This window comes from Amblyomma maculatum, chromosome 1 (genome assembly GCF_055883805.1).
Source record: "Amblyomma maculatum isolate TAMU_Amacu chromosome 1, ASM5588380v1, whole genome shotgun sequence".
Taxonomy (NCBI): domain Eukaryota; kingdom Metazoa; phylum Arthropoda; class Arachnida; order Ixodida; family Ixodidae; genus Amblyomma; species Amblyomma maculatum.
The window spans coordinates 105,794,408-105,813,621 of record NC_139344.1 but is presented as its reverse complement, the minus strand read 5'-3'; the positions used below and the strand labels follow the sequence as shown (position 1 = coordinate 105,813,621).

At 46.1% G+C, this 19,214-nt stretch overlaps 1 protein-coding gene across 3 annotated transcripts in view; it reads left to right on the top strand.

Moving 5' to 3' along the window:
• The window catches only part of Nup214 (nuclear pore complex protein Nup214), a 224,563-nt gene that overhangs the window by 152,593 nt on the left and 52,756 nt on the right, over positions 1 to 19,214 (top strand). For all 3 annotated transcript variants that reach the window (XM_084588768.1, XM_084588767.1, XM_084588769.1), the window contains exons 25-27: positions 1,081 to 1,187; positions 7,332 to 7,742; positions 11,797 to 12,977. In XM_084588768.1, the coding sequence (XP_084444894.1) occupies positions 1,081 to 1,187; positions 7,332 to 7,742; positions 11,797 to 12,977 (1,699 nt within the window). The remainder of the gene's footprint in view (positions 1 to 1,080; positions 1,188 to 7,331; positions 7,743 to 11,796; positions 12,978 to 19,214) is intronic.

Here is a 19,214-nt window from a genome sequence, read left to right as displayed (position 1 = left end):
AATTGAAGCAGTGGCCCTTTCATCAGCTATTGACACTCCTGTGAACGCCATGCTCTCAGTAAAGGTTTAAAATAAGAATTGAAAAATCTTGTCGAACTGGCACTGGATTACCGATCAGTACTAGGAAAGCCATAAAGCAAACAAAATTAGAATCACGGGGGCCCTGATGCCTCGTTTTTCTTGCTTTTATGAAGATTCCATGCCCCTTAGTTTCATCTGTGAGTCAGGCGCGCCCACTTTGGATTTTAAAATTGAAGAAACAGATCAGCTTACAATCATGTGAACATGGATTCCAGCTTGATTTTTTGTGTAATTTGACTATGTTGGGTTTCAGCACCAAAACCTTTTAAAGCTTTTCCATTCCTTATGGCTTCAATTTGACGCATGCGGATGTATGCTACACAGAGTAGCCCTTGACATGCCTAAATCAATACTGCATGATTTCTTAAAGAGGATAAAGTGTCGAATTATTTTTGCAAGCTTAGCCACTGTAAGCAGACCAGCACATCGGTCGTATATTTGTTTTATGACGTGAAAATGCGATAGGCTTTTTTTTTTTTTCCTTTTTCGGGTGTGGTAGGAAGTAAAAAGCACATTTTTAATTTCAGGCAAAATAACTTATTGTCGCGCGCCAACTGGATCACAGGTGGGAATGCAGGATATCCTGAAGGTGCCGTGCCACATAAAAAGTGGTGGCTCCTTTCGCAGCTGTTGTGTGACAGTAATCTCTATTTCTTCAAGAGGGTTGTGAATTCGCTGCCAGATTAATTAGCTCAAACAAAATATTAACAGTTCCTGATCGCAGTTTTGTCGAATGTTGAGGCTAAATGAATCCGTAAAATAATCGTTTCTGAACCTTCCTAGACAGAATTATATGTGTACAGCAGTAGAGACAAAAACACTACGAACCAGAAGTGATGAAAGCTCCATTTACCTCTTTATGAACTGTTGTAAAATTAACTAAGGCAGCTGCTTTTATGCAGTCGTGTATGCATAATTATTTTTCTGTCTTTCTTTTGCGTTCTTGGTCACCGCTCAATGTGTGTAATATATTCATTCCATGCCCTCTACATGAAACAGGGGTTCCATCAACAGCTGTTTTCCCCTTCATGAGTGGTACAACTGGTTCGTCACCATCTTTGAGCACAAGCACATCTATCCCTGGACTTCTGTTCAAGCAAGGCTTTGTAAGCATAGCACTGTCCACCTTTCTGTCTTTGCAGTATCTACAGTACTTTTACTGATTGTTTACGCTTGCTTTTTTTTTTTTTTGTAGTTTACATGGTTATTTCTTATTACCAAGTTGCAGAAGGGAGGGAAAATAAAAGCTGAAGTAGAGTGCAACTTGGGCTAGTTTGTTGATTGATTACAAAGAGGCAAAGCAGCACAGGGAGCAAAGACAACAGAAAGAAGGCAATGAAAGTCAGTGGACATGTCATCCTTTCTGTAGTCCTTGTTCATTGTGCTGCTTTACCTTTTCATAAAAGGTGAATGTTTGTGTTCTATGCATTGATACTGCTATGTGTTAAGTAAAAGCTAGCTTTTGAAGGAAAGACGGGCAGTAGGCAGAAGTATGCAACAAAGCAGAGCCATGTAGCAGACGGAGAGGATTGAGTCATTCATGATGCTCAGATGTTTAAATTTCATGAGCAGGTTGCTTATAAAAGCCTTAGCACTGTCCTCGGTACGGCATCGTTCAGGGTGGGCGTTGCTTACCAGTAATGAGTGATGTATTACTGGACTCCTATACAAATCATTCAATACGTCTGCTCAACTTCAGTGCACATTCTGGTCTAGTTCACAACAGTGTTGTGCCAGTGCATAGCCAGTTAGTGTGATCTGAGTGCAGCCTGGCGCAAGCGCCACTTTCAGTGTAGTGGTCAGATTGAACGCAAAAGTAGAGAAACTGACACGTATGACACTTGTCAATTCCAAAAGTGCTGGAGGATCTGACTTCATCCTTTCTGTTGCATTGTGGAAAGCGGTGCAGGATGGCTATAATCGAGTCAACAGTTACACCCCTGCGCAAAAGTGGAGAGACTATGCGAACCGCTACAATTATTATTTTTCTGTATACAGTGGAACCTCGGTGATACGAATCTCACGGGGTCGCGAAAAAATTCGTATCATCAAAACGAAAGAAAATAAACATGCAGAAGCATACGAAGGGCAGTCGCGCGTATCTATTTATGATCGAGAACGTTTATTACGGTCGCGCGCTCACTGCTCGTCACTCGTGGCGCACACAACGCAGCAGGCGGTCACGACGTCAGCGACGCGTGGGCGGTGTGCCTCCCCGGACTTCTCGCGGCATAACAGGATATGGCGACGTGCCAGCCGCGTGGCGCCGGAGACTGCTCGTGATGTGTACAGTGTGATTAGCGGTCATCATGTCATGTGCAGCCCATGCGTGCCTGCCGCAGACTTTACTCACAGCCGCGAGCCGCTGCAAACATTTCACAGCGTGGAAAACGATCAAGATGCCAGCGATGTACGGTTCGCCCACTCCCACTTCTCGCGGCGCGTACAGCATGACTGGAGGTGGCAACATGCGGCACCAACTGCTCACGAATCGCCATCGCGGAGCCAGTGATGTCCGGACCATGCGCACCCGCCACGTAGGATGCCACCAGCTAAGGCGGTTGCGACGTCTGCGGTTTGTGGGCCACGCGCCGCTGAAAGCTTTTCGTGGTGTGAGCCCGACAGAAAATCACGATGTCGGCGAGGTGCGGACTAAGTCACCGCAAACTGCTCGTGATGCGCACATACAGCACGGCTGGCGATCGCGGAGTCAATGATGTGCGGGTGCTGCGTAGTGATCAAGGTTGTGGTCGCAGTTCGTGTGTTCATATCATCCGTTGCACATTATACACAGTGCACTCTGGCCGGGAAATTTCGCGAATTCGTACCATCCCGAAATTCGTATCAACCGGATTTGTATCACCGAGATTTTAATGTAAAAAGATGCACCTGAAAGTACAACCTCGATAATTCGAACTCGGTTAATTCGAAATCCCGGATAATTCGAAGGTTTTCTGTAGTCCCATATTTTCCAATGTAAATTTGGCCGGATAATTCGAACAGGCGGCCTGCGCCAGCCCGGTTAATTCGAAAATTTGGACTGCTATGCGGCAATGCGTGATCCATGTTTGGCCGCAAACCCGGCGAAACGACGGCCCTACGGAGCCGCGAGGCAAAGCCACATAGTAATGGTGATGATTTATAGGCGAAGCGCCCCAGCCGGAGCACTCTCTGCACAAAAATCGGTCCACAGTGCGCCTCGCGCACCGCCGAAACACGCGCCTGCAGAGGAGAAGACGTGCTTCACTGCAACACGGCGGGCATACCGGTTTTTATCACGTGACCTCGCCCCCACTCCATCCCTTGGTGTGCTTCGCCCACTCTTCCCCCGTGCCTCCGACGCTGCAAGTACGCCACCACCACCGCCGCGCCAGTCTCGCCTGCGCCATTTCTTTGTGTTGTGCGCTGTGGTTAGGGGTCGGCTACTGTGCCGTTTTTTTGGGCGGGACTGTGCAAAGTGCTAGCTTTGTGACCGTAGCAGTGCAGAAATGCCAAAGTACGAGACTTTAACGCTGCAGCAGAAGTTCTGCTTGATCCAGAAAGTAGGCAAGAGCGCTTGTTCGAAGACCGAGTTGGCCAAAAGGCATGGCGTGCCCCTCTCGACGTCCACAATATTGAGCAACAAGTCAAAAATACTAGAGGCTTACGGCAAGACCTATTCTTCGAAGCGGTCACGAGTGCGGGCTCCGACGTATCAAGATGTGGAAGCTGCTCTGCTTCGCTGGCTGCAGAAAGCTAACGCTGCCCACCTTCCCGTCAGTGGAACGCTACTGCGGGAGAAGGCCAACGACCTAGCTCTACAACTTGGGCACGAGGAATTTAAGTGCAGCAATGGATGGTTTTGCCGTTTTAAAGAACGCAATAATTTAACCTTTCTCACCATCTGTGGTGAGAGCGGCAGCACTAACGAGAGCGTTGTCGAGGATTGGAGAAACCACACATTGGCGCCGCTGCTTAGCGAGTACGGTGCAGACGACGTTTACAACCTTGACGAGGCTGCACTTTTTTATAAGATGCTGCCAACAAAAACATTCGCAATGAAGAACACCGCCATCAAGGGTAGGAAACAGGCCAAGGACAGGATTACTGTGCTGTTCGGCGCAAACATGTGCGGTAAACACAAGCTGCCGCTACTGGTCGTCGGGAAGACGGGGAAGCCTCGCTGCTTCAAAAATGCGCGGCTGCCGCCAAAGGATGAACTCGTCTACAGGCACAATAAGAAAGCCTGGATAACAGGTGCAATATTTGAAGAGTACGTGCGGCAACTTGACCGCAAGTTCGCGGCCACGGTCAGGAATGTCCTATTTGTCGCCGACAACTGCCCGGCACATGGCGACATCCCACATCTCCAGGCCATCAGGATGGTATTTTTACCTCCGAACACCACTTCGATCTCGCAGCCGATGGACCAAGGCGTCATTCACCACACTAGGAAGATTTATCGGTACCACCTGCTCAAGCGCATGCTCCTTTGCTACGACAATGGCAAGGAGTACTCCATCGACCTCCTCGGAGCCATATGCCTCATGGTGCACGCTTGGAAACAAGTGGAGCCCACATTGATCAGGCGGTGTTTTGAACACGCTGGTTTTTCCAGTGAAAGCACTGTTGATGCCGATGCAGACCACCCATGTACTACTACTCTTGACGAAGAAGGAGCAGAGTATTGCGACCGCATCAATGCGCTCTGCGCAGAGGATGAGTCCAACGCAGTCGGCTTCACCGAGTATATCAACATTGAGAGCGAAGAGCAGACTGGCTACTCTGACTTGGAGAGTGAGATCACTGCTGGTACGAACATGCGCGATGATAGCGACGATAGCGACGACGACACCGACGAGCCTCCCCGAGCACCTGCTCTTGGTGAAGTTATCGGATCGCTGAACGTTATCCGCAGTTTTGTTGAGTGCCGCGGTGGAAGTTCAGAGATGTTTCGTCTATTTGACCAACTCGAGAGCATGACCTTAGGAGCCGCAAACTACCGGACGCAGCAAACCAGCATCTCTGACTACTTTCAGTAGTAATTCGAAATATGCCGAATAAAGGTAACACGTTCCTGCAACGAATTTTTTTGCCTAAGTCTTATTTCTTGGTGTGTTCGGTTAATTCGAAAACCCGCTTAATTCGAAGATTTCTCGCGGTCCCGATGACTTCGAATTAACGAGGTTGTACTAATTTGCTTGGGCAAGATGGCAAGCATATTAGTGAGGCTACCTTATGCATAACTTAAAATAAACCGCTTCACCGTCAGAAAAAGCTGCTTTGCAGTTTCATCAAACTGCATGGTCTCTCCACTTTTGCACTGTGGTGTACTTTGAGAAGGTCTAAGATCTCTTTAGCGTACCTGTTGACTTGTTGACAAAGTACTTTGACGTAGGAATCAGGACTGTTTAGACTCTCATGCAAAAACAGTTTGTGTGATTGTTCAGGCTGTCATTTTTCTACCCAAAATGTATTGTCAGTTGGCTGCCATCTACAGCAGAGTATTGTTTTTTTTTTGTGTTTAGAATTGTTTGATCTCCACTGCTCGCACTCTCAATAGGTGGGCCATGGCAGCAGAATAATTGTCCAAGAGTGACTGGCAGTCATGGGAAACTAACAAGTGAAAGTATGGGCTACTTGGCAACCTCGGAACGAGTCGCTACTATGAACGGAGGTGCCGGTAATGCTGCCGCGTTCCAAGGACTGCTGCAGAGACCACCTTGGCAAAAAGAAGCAGGTCTCAGCGAGTCCTCACAAATATTATGATCACTTACAATGTAAAAAACAAGCGCTTCGTAATATGTGTGACCACCATGGTTGCCTAGTGCGCAGGAAATGTGGCAAACACAGGAAGTGCCATTTACTAAAACAAGCTTGGCCTCAGAGCCATCTGCTACTTGTCTGCTATGAAGCATGCCAAGCACTAGGGGGCTGAGCAGTAGTGTAAGAGAACTCGTGCCGCATGGTGTCGGGTCAAGCGCTGAAGTGGTACTAGCTGCACTGAAGAATCGACTGGGAATTCTGCACCACCTGAACTGCTGCCAAATCAGCCTGGTGGCAATTTGGAATGTTATTGTACCCAATTTTAACATGAAAGCATTGAAGGCCTTAGTCTGCAGAAAACCTGGCATTGGGGTTATTGGCGTGAGCAAAAAATCACCTGTATGTCTTGGCAGGCGGTAGTTGGCTGGTAACTTCGCCGTATACTCAGTAGTCACTGAGTTGTGTGACAAGATGAGACCACTAGATATGGCTGAGTTGACAGGAGCTGTCAGTCAAACTTCTCTGAGACCCACAGATCTCGAGCCAGACGTGCTACTCCTAGACCACAAAAGTATATTAATGCTGCTTGGTTGAAGTAGAGCTTTCTCGCATGCTGTGGTTGTTTACTGGGCTGAATGTAGTGTGTTCTTGCATCCAGTTCAAAAGAAGCTTACGAGCTTCATTTTTTTATTTTCTTATTTTATGCATTAAATTATAATTATAATGATCTATTTTGCCATCCCCGTCACAATTGATATATCTGGGATCAGCTGTAATTTGTTTGCAGCACTGTAGTAGTGAAGGCATCTTATCATTGCCTTCAAGGCAATGAGGTCACTAATATTAGACAGTAAATGCGAAGTTGGAAAAACATTGTCTCAAAATTGTATGACGTCAAACTGAGAGGTTCTACAAATGTGCACAGCACATTTCATGAGGAGCTAAGCAGAGCAGTCAGTTTGCGATGGCTTTTGGTTGGAAACTTCATCAGTTTCAAAAAAGAAAGAACTGCTACTCTAGCATGCTGCTTACAAAAATTGAACAGAAACCTTTAAAGAAAAAAAAGGTGGACCGCACTTAATGGCCCCAGCATTTAAAAACAGTATATATTGGCTCGCAGGGAAGAATGTGTAATGAACAACACATCAGGGTTAAAAATTTGATTTCATGGCCCTATAGGTCTTATTCAAAGGGGTGCCTGAAAAGAACAGATTCTTTCTTTCTCAAGGAAGGGTTCCTACGAGAAAAGGCCGAGGCACAGCTATTGAAAAGAGAATTTCTCTCATTTCCATTGTGCATGCCTCTCTGGCATGGGCCATCCTTGAATAATGAAAGTCTCAAGTCAACAAATTCCCCTTTGAGTCAACGCAACACCGCAACTGTGCAGCAAATGATGTGACCCTTAATTTAATTGTTTTTTAATTTGTTTTCATGGCTTACGGAATAGTTTGTAAGATTCTGTTTCTTGGTAATTGGATTTATGATAACAAATGCCTCTTTTCTAGGGCCAGCAAAGCACAGCTCCCACAAAGTCCCTGTTTGGCAACTCCAGTGTGTCGTCCGCATCGGCTGCTGCAGCTGCCTTCAGCTTTACAGCTGCCAGAGAAAGCCCTGCTGCGAATATCTTTGCAACACCACAGGCCAAAGGCCCTGGCTCAGGGGAAGCTCGCTCTGCAGCTGGAGCAATATTGACCGCTAAAGACAATGCCCCCAAGGATGCAACGAAGCCACCGGTGATCTTTGGTCCTTCTGGACCATCTGCTCTGAAGCCTCCAGGTTCTGCTGTTGGCAGCACGGCAGTGTCTGGTGCTCAGCCAACAGTCTCTAAGTCACCATTCCAGCCTGTTTCTTCTGCCGTAAGCCAGCCAGAGATCTTCAATCTGGCAACTACCACTGCTTCCAGTCAAGCATCAGATGTAAGTGGAGCATTATCACGGAGTGTTGAGAGCAAGTGTTGGCAGGTAATCTGCTTACCCCTTCCCAAATGCCAGTAATTTTGCATGCATCTCGCACAAATTTAAAACAACAAAATCTCGCTGATACGAACCTTGTTTATACGAATTTCAGAATGCTATAGATTCGAAAAATTCTTCTGCTAGAGGGTATTATGTACAGCGTGCAGAATTTTGGATGTTTCACTCTTCCACACCACTACAGATGATATAAACGCCCGAATCACAACCACAGCATCAACCTTGAGCGCTGTACACTGCTGACGCATTGTTGACACTAAAACCTCCATTTACATTCTACGCATCTCAAGCAGCGGGCCGTATGCTAGCAAATGACCGTGATCCATAGAGCTCATTAATTTGAACTTCACGGGACCGAGAAAAAGATTTGAATTCTCTAATGTTCGAATTATCAAATGACCTTAAAAAAAAAATGACAAGAACCATTTTCATTGCGGCAAATTTACCGTATTTACTTGCATAATGAAGCCACTTGTATAATGAACCTATCTCCCACTTTTGCTGCTGATAATTGGAAAAAAAGAGAGAGATGTGTTAGTCATTAGTGCTTCCCTCTGTTTCTTGTCGCTGCAGTCCATTCGCATCTTTTGGCATTGCACCAAGATGCTGCGTAGCAACATTAGCTCTGTTTGTGGGCGTAGGGGTAGGGGCAAACTTGGCAGTGTGCCAGTGGCCTTGACAGGAGTGCCTGCAGTGACTTCCTCGGCTCGTCCAGCTGAGCTAGCCTGGTTTTCAGTGTGTTCGCTTCTTTATCACGCCGCAATATGGGTGATCGCCATCTGCTGCCACAAAATTACTCAGAACACGTGATAGCGGCAAATGCCTTTTGGAGCGAACAGTGCCAGAAGGCTTCATCGTGATTGCAGCTGACAACATACTTCTTCCCATAAGCCAGCCAGAGATCTCTTTGATGGCTGAAGGGGTGGAAGGATGCACGAGTTTCTCAAAACAAAAAAACATCTGTCGAGCTTTCCTTATGTAGTGAACCCCCTCTTAAAACTAACATCAATTTTTCTTGGGAAAAAAGAAAAAGAAAGAAACATGTTCATTACGCGAGTACATGCTTACAGTGCCATGCAATTGCACCCGGACGTGCGGTCTAACCGGTGTGAGGCCCATAGTGCCCGTCCGACGTCATAGCCTTACATTGGCGTCGGCTGGGAAGGCACCAACACAAATACTTATCCGTATTTCCAAATTAATGGGGGTCAAATGATAGACCATTTAGTTGCAAATCTCGGAGGTCACGAGAAGCAGACAGCAAGCAGCCGCCACCACAGCCATCACAGCCGCCTCCCTCCTGCCCTTCGTTGCTAGCCGCTGCCAAGGTCATAGTTATATCTTCTGTCCCCATTTTTGATGTGCACAGCATCTTAACTATGCCGCCTTATCACGGAGGCATTTCTTTGGCTATGTGCTAAGTGCCAGGCCCGAATTATCTGTAGCAGAACCAACTCCGATTCAAATTAACGGAACTTTTTGTACACATACCCCTATGGAGATTGGCCAGACCAAGTAGTGTAGTTAGTTTGAGTTATCAGAAAATTCAAATTATCGAGGTTTGAATTAGTGAGCTTTCACTGTACATCGCCACAGTCACGATCGCCTGTCATGATATGTGCACGGTGGCACACGGCTCACAAACCACTGGCATCATAAGCGCTGGTCATGCCATGCACAGTAAGCAGTTTGCGGCAGCGCGCAGCACATGACCCACACATAGCCATCATCGCGATCGCCTTGTGTACTGGGCAGTAAAAAGCTTGCGGTTTTGCTTAGCCATAAATAATTTCCCTCAGCAGTGAACAGATCTGCGTGAATACCTTTCCCATGCTTCTGCTTACAGGTCTTTGTTCATTTTGATATAAATTTTTAACAGCCTTTATAGGCTCAGATCATAGAGGTTTACTGTATGCTTGAATAATTGTTGGTAAATTAAGTTTAGTGGCATACATTGAAAATCGGTTAATACAAATCATTTGAGCAGAATTTAAGGGCCTATAGGGAGACGTTCACTGAAGTGAAAGTTTAGTCAGTTGAAATGAGTGCACAGCCACTGATTTTCATGAACTGGGGTAAAATCGGTCCAATAAAAATTTCTAGTAACAAATCTAATATTCTTCTTTTTGACTGCTCATGTGAATGAAATAGTTTTCGAAATAGTGTTTAGCTAGAATGTTCAAAATTATTCAGGATCAATTGAACAAGTTCTACCTTTAGAATCCAATGAAATCTTATTGATATGATTCCGCTTAATACATTTTTCAGCGCCCTGCTAGAGTGGCACAGTGGTTACGGCTCTGGACTACTGTGTCCAATGATTCGGCATCGAATCCCAGCCGCGGCGATCGCTTTCCGATTGAGGTGAAAAGCAAGCCGCCCGTGCACTGTTTGATGCCAGTGCACGTTAAAGAACCCCAGGTGGTCGAAGTTTCCGGAATTTCTAATAACCTCACTACGGCGTCTCTCATAGCAAAGTTGCTTTGGGACGTTAAGCCCCACAAGCCAACCTATGCCAACATTTTTCAGCATAATACGCTTTTTCTTTTTTTTTTGTTTTTTTTTTTTTCATTTTGTCCGACACCCTATAGAGGCAGTGCCTTTTCACACTGCTAATGCGATCATGTTTTTGCATGGGTTTAGAAAATACTGTCTTCAAAATATGTGAAAATCTCTCGTGGTTTTGAATTTTCTTCAATGAGGCAGTGAAAAAATGCTAGCGAGGGGCTATAGTAGCTGCAGTAACGGTAACACTCATGTAACAACCCCCCCCTCCTACTGTTGTCATTGATAATTTGCTACCTTTCTATTTTTTTGTCTATTTTTTATGACGAGTTCCACAATTTCACACCCTTGGTGTTGCAATCCACAGTGCTGACCTTGGCTATGTAGCAAGATGCTGCGTCCGTAACATCTCCTCATGTTAGTCTTTTGAAGAGATCTCCTGCGGAGCTGACGGTCCCGGCAAAGTTGGCAGAGCCCTTCACAGTGTTTTAGATGCTTTTCACAGCAATATTTGTCGCAGGTGCTGGACAAAGTGATGAAGATGGGACTCTTTTATACGAGTTTCAGGAAAGCTTGCTTCTAGATATTGCGAAACAAAAAGTGTAGCGCGAAATGACAGGTTATTCAAAGTGCGGCGATAAAAGTAAGTTCTATGCCAACTATGCTTCATTCGCGATCTTTTGGGGCCTGTTTTGGATACTATGTTATAATTTTCAATTCCCATGAGAATTGTATCAATGAGGTTTCACTTGAGTTGGCACGAGGTTTGAACAAGAAATGCCATATTTTTCTTCTGCATCTGTTCTTAAAGAGAGACCCACACTGACGTCTCATGCAATCCTACTTCAATCAGTATTTGTGGGATATGCCATGACACGGTCCATTTGTGTGGGGACGTTCATAATGCTCATACATGGCTTCTGAGAGTAAACTATGCGGCAAGGTCAGCAAACCCTGCTGTAATGCCCAGTCTTAAATGTGATGGCTCATTCATGTCATGACCTGAGATGTAGCTATACTGTTCTCTTTGTTCATCAGTAACAAAAGATAATGGCAGCAAGGTATGGAAAAGACAATCATCTTTGACAAGGACAATCTGACTTTGAGAGTCTGCAAATGGTAAATGAAACAAAGAAACTGTAGAGGGACAGCTGTTGTTGAGCTCTGCACTGCATGTCGCTATTTGTTTAAGAACGTCTTTTTTTTTTTTCTCTTTTGAAATGGTAAAAACTATATCTTGCAATGATCAGTCATTTATGTTTTGGTGAGGAAAAGTAACTGTGACCATTTGGGATTTTTATTTTTTGTGTCCATTTCAGTTAGCATGAACTGAAAATGGTAGCTTGAAATGATTGTTTCAAGTTATGGAGGGTGGTGTGGCTAGGTGTGTGCTAGTATAAGACATTTTATGAAAGTTGCGTGTGTTGTTGGGTTGCTTATAGCTGTAATTTTTCTTTCTTCTCTACGCATACCCATGGATCCCTTTATCTAGTCCCAAGCACGCCTTACGAAGGCCCCCACCTCTGAGCCAAGCAAAACTGATGCTATTGTTACAGCTGCTACTACAGCTGCCTTAGTAGCAGCTACGATTGCAGCCACGTTGTCATCGCCAAAAACTGCTACGTCTGTGCCAACGTTTGCCCCAGCAAGTTTAGTTGTGTCACTACCAAGCAGTATAGCAAGTACGCAGACTGCTGTTATTGCTACAGAGCTGCTTTCTTCTACCCCTCCAAACACACCACAACCAGCATCCACACCTAGTGAAGTGGTAGCGCCTGCATCTTGCAGTGGAACTGTCCCTAGCCTCGGGTCTTCATCAGTGCTTGGAGGTACATCTTTGTCAAAAACACCTGGCAGTGTGCTGTTTGGCCAGCAAGCTGTGTCAGCTGCTCCAGTGACACCGTCCTTTTCCTTCGGTTCAGTGCCAACTTCCGTCCCAGGACTTGCTCTGAGCCAGGCCCCTGGCACGTTAATTTCTACCCAACCAACCGGGCAGACAACCACTTCTTCGGTTGCAACTCCAGTGTTTGGTCAGACCGCTGGAACGACCGTGACACCTTCATCCACATCTGCGCAGCAAGGCTTTAACAATCCACAAGTGGCAGTGGGATCAACAGCTGGCACATTACCTTTTGGCTCTCAGCAGACAATCACATCTTCTGCGCTGACATTTGGGCAGCCAGTGGCCACCACAGCAGTAGCAGTGTCAACGCCTTCAGTGTTTGGACAGCCAACTGGAGCTGGCGCAAGCGTGCCAACAGTGTTCAGTGCCACGACATCATCAGCCACCTCTCCTACTAGCACACCTTCCTTGTTTGGTCAGAACAGAACACCGTTCACATCCCCTACGACAACTGCCACCACTGCACCCTTCTGGAAACCAGTGTCATCTGGTGTTGCTATGTTTGGGCAGCCTTCAGGGCAGTCAGTTTTTGGTCAAGCACCGTCAGCAGCTTCTTTTGGTCAGCAGCTGGGAACGGCACCAGCTTTTGGCCAACCGGGTGGATTCAACTTTGGCCAATCACCAGTGGTGTCATCTAGCGCAGGCAGTTCGCCATTTGGCCAGATCGTACCAGCCACAGCTGCTGGAGGTGCAAGCTCATCACTGTTTGGGCAAAAATCTGCGTTCGGCACAAGTTCAGGCCAGACACCATCCCTGTTTGGTCAGCAGAGGTGAGATTGACTTGACATCATTTCAAATCTAGTATTAAGTTTGGTCACTTAAGGGGCCATGCAACACTTGGGGGAATATGCCTCAGGTGAATTGATAATGTTGTCCTGATGCAGGAGCAATTTCACTTGTAGCTTGGGTGAATTTATAATGTTGCCCCTATACAAGTGAAGGACTGGTTTTTGAAATTGGCCATGAAAATAGAACTTATTCGAAAACACTGATTCAGAATATGAGTGAACAAAATATGTCTTTCAAGTCAGTTTTCATGGGGCTTTCATTTCCTTTAGCCTTCTCAGTGGCAGGATAGTATGGGGCCTTTACAAGATGTGGTTATCAGTCTGCTGTAACTCAGTTCTATGTGTTTGAAAGCAGCTACAACCCCCGTAAAAAGCTCTACTATGCTGCTTCATCTTACTTATTCTCCTTTGTTGAACTGTCTGACTTGAAACTGCAGTCAGTTACAGGTTAAAGATGCAGTGGCAAGTACCTCTCAAAGGAGGCTTCCTGGTCCCCCTCCAGCCTTTGTCGACATCTCCCTAGGCTGGAAAGCTCCTTTCTTTGTGGGCAGTAAACACTTGCCGTCATTACAGTGCCCTTTGTCACCTTGTGCCATGTGCAGGAAAAACATCCTTTTGTTCCTTATTTGCTGGGAGGCTCCTCTCTGTCAATGCCATTATTTGGAGGCCTACTTTTGAGGAATTTTGCCGTTGCGATCTTGAGTTGTATAGATTTTCTGAAAGAATGTCACCATTCTTATTATTGCTTGGATGATTGCTTATGACTGATGGGACTCTATAATGGAAGGCGTGGGGTATATTTCAATCACATAGAGTTCTTTAACATTGCACAGTGCATGGGATCCTCACATTGTGCCTCTACTGAAACTGTGATGAAACTTAGCTAGGGGTAGAAGAAAGTTAAGTGGGTGGATGCAATTAGGAAATTAAGAAGTTTGCGTGGATTGTCTGGGCAGACCTAGCTAGGCTAATAGAGAAATATACAGTAGAACCTCGGTGATATGAATCTCACGGGGTCTCGAAAAAATTTGTATCATAAAAATGAACGAAAATAAATATGCAAAAGCATGGGAAGGGCAGTTGCACAGCTCTGTCGACGTCCGAGAAGGTTTATTAGGACGCGGTCATAGCTCGCCACTTGCGGCACACACAGCGCGACAGGCGATCGCGACGCCGGCGACATGTGGGACGCATGCCTCCGCTGACTTCTCGCGGCGCGTACAGCACGACAAGAGATGGCAACATGCCAGTGCCGCGGCGCTGCAGACTGCTCGTGATGCATACATCACACTAGTGGTTGCGAAGTCTGTGCGGCCCGTGCATGCCTGTCGCCGCGTGCGCTACCGATTACTACTTACGGCCGCACGCCGCTGCAAACCTTTCGCGGCGTGAAAAACGATCGCGATGCCGGCGATGTGCGATCCGCCTACCTCCGCGTACTTCTCGCACCGCGTACAGCCTGACTGGAGATGGCGACATGCGGACGCACCGCGCCGCAGACTGCTCGCGAATCGCGATCGCGAAGCCAGCAGTGTCTGGTCCGTGCGCACCCGCCGCATACCACGCCGCCAGCTACGGCGGTTGCGACATCTGCAGTTTGTCGGCCACACGCCGCTGATAGCTTTTCGCGGTGTGAGCATGACAGAAAACCGCAACGTCGGCGAGGTGCGGACCACGCGTCACCACGAACTGCTCGAGATGCATACATACAGTGCGGCTGGCGATCGCAGAATCAGCGATGTGTGGGCAGTGCGTAGTACTCAAGGTTGCGGCCGCAGGTCGCCCGTTCATTATCATCAGTTGTGGCTCGGGAAAGTGTTCGGACAATGCGAAATTTTGCACATTGTACACAATGCATTTTGACCGAGGAATTTTGCGAATTCGTATCCCGAAATTCGTATCAACCGGATTCGCATCACCAAGGTTTTACTGTAGAAGAGTCCTTTGCTTTGCATTGGTGCAGTTGGATTGATGATGATGACTTCACTGCTGCCATTGGCCAGCCTTTTATGTGTGCTGACTTCCTATGCCTGCCACAAAAAAAGCCCATATTTAAAAAAAGTACTGCTAAAATTTACACAGCCTTTACTTCCTAGCTGCTGCCTAGGATAATTTGGTTCGGCTCGGTTCCAGTTTCGTGTCAATGCCTTGGTGAGGGGGCTCCACCACTACAGCATTGCACTGTCAAGGATGCTATGAAGGCCCTTAATATTTAGAAATTTTAGTTAATTTTCTCATCTAAAAAGTAGGTGTTCGCTGCCCAGCCTTCTATCGGATAAATTTATTGTGATGCAAATTTTTTTGTTGTTGTTGTTGTGTGTTTGTTTTTTCAAGGTCATTTGATAATTTGATTATTTTTTTTTAGTTTTCTTGAAATTTGAATTGACAAGTGTGTCAGTTCAGTCGTGTCCGACTCTTCGTAACCCTATGGACCATATCACGCCAAGCTTTCCGGTCTCTCACTATCTTCCTAACATCACATAACTTCATCTGCAGCGCCTCGAGAATGCCATCTATCATCGCATTCGCTGCCTACCCCTTCTCCAGTGACCCTTAACCGTTCCCAACATCAAATCTTTCTCCAGCGACTCCTTTCTTCTCATCAGATGACCAAAGTAGCTGAGCTTTAACTTTAGAATTTGACCCTCCAATGAGCAGTCAGGGTTTATGGTTGACAGTATCGACTGATTTGATTTTCTGGCAGTCCAAGGAACTCTCAAGAGTCTCCGCCAGCACCACAATTCAAACGCATCAATTCTTCGGCAGTCAGCCTTCTTCACAGTCCAACTCTCGCATCCATACACCACAACTGGAAAGACCATAGCATGAGTTATACGGATCTTGGTTGGCAGACTAATGTCTCTGCTCTTTACTAGGCGGTCAAGGCTAGCCATGGCTCTTTCCCAGAAGCAGGCATCTCCTAGTTTCATGGCTGCAGTCTCCTTCCGGCGTAATCTTGGAGCCCAAGAAGAGAAAATCTGTCACAGCTTCCACTTCTTGTCCCTTGATGCTCCAGGACTTGATGGGGCAAGTCGCCATGATCTTTGTCTATTTAATGTTCAGTTTAAGCCCAAACTTCTCACTCTCTTCTTTTACGCGCATCAGAAGTCTCGAGTTCCACTTCACTTTCTGTCATTAAAGTAGTATCATCCGCATATCTAAGGTTGTTATGTTTTCCAGCAATCTTCACTTCAGCTGAAGACTCATCCAGACCGGCCTTCCTCATGATGCACTCAGCATATAGGTTAAATAGGCAGAGCGACAGTATGCAGCCTTGTCTCACTCCTTTCTCAATCGGAAACCAATCAGTAAGACCATGCCCAGTTCTGACTGTGGCCTCTTGACCTTCATACAGGTTCCTGAGGAGACAGATGAGGTGAATTGGAACTCCCATCTCTTGGAGAGCTTGCCACAATCTGCTGTGATCTACGCAGTCAAACGCTTTCGCATAATCAATACAGCAGAAGTAGATGGGTTTCTGGAACTCTCTTGCTTTTTCCATTATCCAGCGAAGGTTGGCAATCTGGTCTCTAGTTCCTCTGCCCTTGCGAAACCTAGCTGGCACATCGGGAAGCTCCCGATCCACATACTGCTGCAGCCCACCTTAGAGGATTTTCAACATCACCTTGCTAGCATGCGAACTAAGCGCAATTGTGCGGTAGTTGGAACAATCTTTGGAATGGGGATGTAAACTGGCCTCCTCCAATCCTGTGGCCACTGCAGGGTTGTCCAAATTTGCTGACATAATGTATACAGAATGTTAACAGCGTCATGGTTGAGGTTTTGAAGCAACTCAGCTGGAATGCCATCAATTCCGCTAGCTTTGTTTTTAGCAAGGCTGGCTAAGGGCCCATTCAACTTCAGTCTTCAGGATGCCCAGCTCGAGATTAGTAATCACAACAGTCTTATGTTGGGTTTGCACATCCGGGTCCTTCTTGTACAGTTCTCCTGTGTATTCCTGCCACCTCTTCTTTATCTCTGAAGCTTCAGTGAGGTCCCTGCCTCGTTTGTCCTTTATCACGCCCAGCCTAGCACAGAAGCTTCCTTTGAGATCTTTGATTGTCTTATACAGAGCTCTTGTGTTCCTCAATTGGCTGTTGTCCTCAACTACTTGGCACTGTATATTCAGGAAGGCATTCTTATCACTTCTTGCGATTTTCTGAAAATCCGCATTGAGAGCCTTGTATCTTTCTTTTTCCCCCATAACTTTTGCCATCCTCCTTTCCTCAGCTATTTGCAAAGCCTCTTCAGATAACCAGTTTGCTTTCTTGCATTTCTTTTGCTTTGGAACTTTCTTAGTAGCAACTTCTTGTATTATATCACGCACATCAGTCCACATCTCTTCAGGCTCTCTAGATCTAAATTTTGAAATTGATTCCTCACTTCAACAGTATATTATGATGGAATTTGATCCAGATCATACCTGAAAGGCCTTCTAGTTTTCTGCGTTTTCTTCAATCGAAGCTTAAATTTGGCAACAAGAAGCTGATGATCGGTGCCACAATCGGCCCCAGGCCTTGTTTTTACTGCTTGTATAGCGCTTCTTCATCTCTGCCGGCAAAAAATATAATCAGTCTGATTCCTGTACAGACCGTCCGGTGAAGTCAATGTGTACAGGCGCCTCTTGAGCTGTTGAAAATGAATATTCGCTATGGTCAGGTTGTTTTCTTGACAAAACTCTACTAGCCTCTGCCCAGCTTCATTTGGTTCACGAAGACTGAATTTGCCTGTAATTCCGGATATTTCTTCACTCCCCACCTTAGCATTCCAGTCTCCTATGAGAAAAAGGATGTCTGGTGATGGAGTGCAGTCTAAAAGGCATTGCAGGTCAGCATGAAATCTCTCATCGTCATCTTCTTCAGTAATAGTGGTTGGTGCATAGACTTGGATAACTGTTATGTTGAAAGGGTGACCTTGGATCCGAAGTGAAATCATTCGGTCGTTTTTGGGGTTATACCCTAGCGCTGCTTTGCCCATTCTTTTGTTTACTATGAGAGCGACCCCATTCCTTCTCCTTGATTCGTGCCCACAATAAAAGACATAATGGTCGCCGGAAATAAATTCTCCCATTCCGGTCCACTTGAACTTGCTTATACCCAAGATATCAATGTTCAATCTGTCCATTTCTCGCTTGACGACATCTAGTTTACCTTGCGTCCATAGATCTTGCATTCCACGTTGCTATGTGATATATCTCCTTGCAACATCGCACTTTCCGGTCGCTACCTGACACATCCACAACTGAGCATCCTTTTGGCTTTAGCCCAGCCGCTTCATTCGTCCTGGAGCTACTAGGAATCGCCCTTTGTTCATCCCTAGTAACATATGGGACGCCTTCCAACCTGGGGGGCTCATCTTCCGGCGCCATATCATTAATGCTATTGTGACTGGCCATAGGGTTTTCTTGGCAGGAAATACTGGAGTGGGTTGCCATTACTTTCTCCAGTGTGTACTGTATAATGAAAATATTTAGTAAGCATTGAGGCGCCAGATAAAATAAATGTAAATCCTTGAAGGCAGGGCAACTCTAGCAATTTACGACCGTACTGAGTTAATGGTTGGTTTATATTGCTGAAGGCTTGCTCATCACGGTATGTGACTTTATTTTTTACAATGCAACAAATAATTTTAAATAAGCAAAAAACTTTAATCAAAGTTAATACTCCCGCTTGGGGCCCGGAAAATATGCCAGGCCTGTGACGTCACATGTTGGCATCATCCAAGCCACATGTGAGCTCTATCATTCTGTGTGGAATGTGCCATTTGAATGTGCCATCAGTATCATCGGGCAGTGGCAGCAAGGCATGTCTCAACATTGCAGTGACAGTGAGACAACTCTGAATGCATGGCCAATAAGGGCAGAACGAGCGAGTCCGAATTCCCATTCTTGCTTTGGTATTGACCTAAAAGGCTGCGTCACTGAAAATGAGATTAATGTTCCATAGGTGCAATTATTTTGGTAGTGGCTTATATCTTACTGTAGTTAAGAAAACACACCCAAACCTACTTAATTCTGCTCATTACCTCAAGATCGTCGGCATAGCGTCCAGTTTCAACCACTGCCTGCTACTTGCAAGGCCAAACTCGTATCTTGGTAGCAGCCCCACGTGAAATGTTCTGAGTACACATGGGTTCTCGGATTTGGGGACCAGTAGGGGCTCCAGATAGCAAGAATTCATTTGTCGCGAAGTTCCTTACCCAAGGGAAGCTAGTGAAGAA